At 34.1% G+C, this 3,579-nt stretch overlaps 1 protein-coding gene across 1 annotated transcript; it reads left to right on the forward strand.

Annotated features, from left to right (window-relative positions):
* Positions 1-326: 326 nt before the first annotated feature.
* LOC140921108 (uncharacterized) lies at positions 327-1,875 on the forward strand. The gene is made up of 4 exons (XM_073370977.1): positions 327-718; positions 839-1,058; positions 1,140-1,159; positions 1,254-1,875. The coding sequence occupies exons 1-4, from the start codon at positions 327-329 to the stop codon at positions 1,873-1,875; spliced, it is 1,254 nt and encodes a 417-aa protein (XP_073227078.1).
* Positions 1,876-3,579: the final 1,704 nt, after the last annotated feature.

The following is a 3,579-nucleotide window of genomic DNA, read 5'->3' on the forward strand; positions in this document are numbered from 1 at the left end:
TACTTATTTCTCAAAATACTCACATTATAATAATACCAATTTCTGAAATACCAACTGAGATCTTTGTTAATGTTGGTGATGAAAATTCATTTGAAAGACATGCAAACCCAAGAGGAAACCCAGGGCCTAGTTCTGCAACTGATTTTGAAGAAAATGATGTGAATTATGATTATTTGGATACTCCACCACGAAGTGAAGTTGATGAATAGAATGTTAGGAAATTTCCTAAATTTAACCAACCTGAAAATGGTGATGAAGTAAAGTTTGAGTTGGGTCTAAAGTTCAATACAAAAGAGCAGGTTAAGAATGCCGTTAAAGATTTTGCAATGGAGACTAAGAAAAACTTGTATTTCAAAAAGAATGATGGAAAGAGAATCATTGTTAGGTGTGAGCCAAAATGTCCATTTTACATGAGGATCAGTAAGAGGACTTCAAATGAATATTGGCAATTAGTGAGTTTCACAGATGATCATACATGTCATAGGAGGGCAAAAAATAGACAAGCTGAGACTGAATGGCTTACCAAGAAATTTGTTCCTATGTTGAGACATACACCTAAAATGAAACCCAAGGGATTGATTGTTGAGACACTTGATAAATGGGGTGTGAAGTTGTCTACATACCAAGCATATAGAGCCAAAGTAAGAGCCATAGAAATGATTCAAGGTGCTCAAATGGAGCAATATGCACATTTGAGAGAATATGCAGATGAACTTAGGTGATCAAATCCAAACTCTACGGTTATTATTAGGTGTGGTATGTCTGACGTTGGACCAGTATTTGAGAGATTATATGTATGTTCGGAGGCTTGTAAGGTTGCATTTGCTAATACATGCAGGCCTTTAATTGGGTTGGATGCTTGTTTCTTGAAGGCAGAATATGGCGGACAATTAATAGCCGCAGTAGGTAAAGATGGGAATAATCAAATGATTCTCATTGCATATGCAGTTGTTGAAGTAGAAATAAAAGACTCGTGGCAATGGTTTCTGGATCTTTTACTGGAGGACCTCAACAATGTTCAGCATAAGCAATATGCATTCATTTCAGATCAGCAAAAGGTATGTGTGCTGAAGTTTATGTAATCGGTTTCTAAATTATGCAATCTGTTTCTGAATTATGCAATTTGTTTCTGAATTAAGCAATTTGTTCTATGTAATCTGTTTCTAAATAAGCTATCTGAATTATGAATTAAATAAGCTACATGTTTTTGAATTATGAATTAAATAAGCTATATGTTTATGAATTGATTTCAGAGATTGGTACCTGCCATTGCCAACATTGGGGCCCATGTGGAACACTGATTATGTGTTAAACACTTGTATGGGAATTGGAAAAAAAAAGTATCACGGAGGACATATGAAAGAGCTTCTTTGGTTGGCCGCAAGAGCTACTGTGGTCCAGGATTGTGAGAAAGCAATGCAAAAAATTAAGACAATCAATGAAGATGCTTGGAAAGACATGATGCAACTCCCACCATCTATGTGGACTAGGTCAACATTTCGCACTGATACACAATGTGACCTCCAAGTAAACAGCATGTGTGAAGCTTTCAACATGGTTGTATTGGAGTATAGAGATAAGCCTATCATAACATTACTTGAAGGTTTGAAACATTACATTACAGTAAGGATTGTCAAACAAAAAGAACTCATGCTACGATATAGAGGCAATATATGTCCTAGGATTCAACAAATATTGGAAAAGGCAAAAAGAGCAGTTGGGGGTTGGTTCCCAACTTGGCATGGAGATGATGATTTTAACTTGTTTAGTGTCACAAATGGTGTAGATACTTATACGGTAAATCTACACACAAAAACTTGTGCTTGTCGTAAGTGGGATTTGACCGGTATTCCGTGTTGCCATGCTCTTGTTTGAATATGGCACAACAAAGCTGGTCCAGAATCGTACGTTTCACCTTATTATAGGTATAAAACTTGATTTTAACTTCATTATTGGTATTCTGCATTATTGATGTTCTGCTTGTTCAGTTCTAGTTATGTTCAATAGATGTTTTTGCTAGTTCAATTCGGGTATTCTGCATTACACTATTCTGCTAGTTCAATTTTGGTTCTGGTTTTGATTTTAACATGATGTTCATTTGAAGCAATTTTGTTCTGGTTTTATTCTGCTAGTTTAATTCTGGTTCTAATTTTAACATGTGTTGGTATATATGACCTCGTAATAAGCGGAATATATCATAATGTATCAGTTCTTTATGAAATTAAATCAATTTCATACACACAGCAGAAATTAAATTGTGGCATACAAGATTAGCAAGTTTTATTAGATTGATATGAGATTGATCAAGATGCATACAAGTCAAATTATCAGATTAAACAATATTACTTATCACAGAATATGTTTAACATGCATCTAATTTTAATCACATATACAGATATATCAAGATAGTAAATCAAAGGAGTTAAGGGTTAGAGAAGATTGCACCAAGGATTTATACTGGTTCAGTTGTCCACTTGACAACCTACATCCAGTCCTGCAAATCCAAACGGATTTCAGATTTTCTTCTCCAATAGAAAGAATCAATTACAGATTGTCCAGTTTCCTCCCCGAAACCTATCTATCTTAATGATCTCTTTCCTATTGATCACCCTCTGATCCTTGTAGATACTCAGCAACCTATCACAGAATCAAAGTACAACTCTTTCTTGTTGAGCACTCTCACCCAAGAAAGTAGTCACCAGTTTCTAGCTGGATTTTCTCGCTTTGTTTTTGTTTCAAAGAATTATTACAAACAGAATACAGAAAGAACAAAAAGTAGTCTTCAATCTTGGTCAAAATGGCTTCTCACAATTCTGGATATCAAAGATTTGTTTTTGAGAATCCTTGTCTTTCAAGATAACTTTTCCAGCTATCTTTTTGATTGTTGATAATCCTCTTTTTCAATTTGATCTGAAAAAGTAATCTCATAACCAAGTGTTATTGTGTATCAAGAATATTCAATGTATATTTCAGATTGATATCATTGTTATTATCATTCATGTTATTGAAAGACAGATTGAAGACAGTTTATATAGTTTCTGAAAAACACATTAATCAATCGATTTACCAATCGATTTCGTAAAGTGATAAACCAGTCTAATCGATTTGCCAATCGATTATCGTGTGTCTTGTTTTTCTTGAATCTTGAAACTATATAACCCAATCGATTTACCAATCGATTCTTTAAACAACATTTCTCAGTGATTATGTTAAGACTGATATGAATCGATTTCGTAATCGATTGCAGATGTTATGTTCAAACTGAAACACATATCAATCGATTCCATAATCGATTTATCAAATCTTCATAATCGATTAACAAATACTTAAAATCGATTTGGTCACACGCTCAGAGTTCACTGGGTTTTCAAAAGGTTTTGTCAATCGATTTGCCAATCGATTGAGTTTAAGTCAGTGACTCAGCTATTTTGATACTAATCGACGTGCCAATCGATTTGTATGTATTTGTCTGAAAACGTTCTTACCTGGGATTTGGTTCAATCGATTTCCCAATCGATTTCGACCAAATTTAACTTGATTGAAATATTACAACATAGATTGTCCAATCGATTTGTATGT

The sequence above is a fragment of the Cicer arietinum genome, chromosome 1 (genome assembly GCF_000331145.2).
Source record: "Cicer arietinum cultivar CDC Frontier isolate Library 1 chromosome 1, Cicar.CDCFrontier_v2.0, whole genome shotgun sequence".
NCBI classification, from domain to species: Eukaryota; Viridiplantae; Streptophyta; class Magnoliopsida; order Fabales; family Fabaceae; genus Cicer; species Cicer arietinum.

What these genes read in the sequence shown, in the direction of transcription:
- LOC140921108 (XM_073370977.1), top strand. Translation starts at nt 327, where the DNA reads ATGGAGACTAAGAAAAACTTGTATTTCAAAAAGAATGATGGAAAGAGA. An exon ending in TCATTTCAGATCAGCAAAAG is followed by an intron (nt 1,059 to 1,139) that starts GTATGTGTGCTG and finishes TTCTGAATTAAG; the next exon opens with CAATTTGTTCTATGTAATCT. An exon ending in CAATTTGTTCTATGTAATCT is followed by an intron (nt 1,160 to 1,253) that starts GTTTCTAAATAA and finishes AATTGATTTCAG; the next exon opens with AGATTGGTACCTGCCATTGC.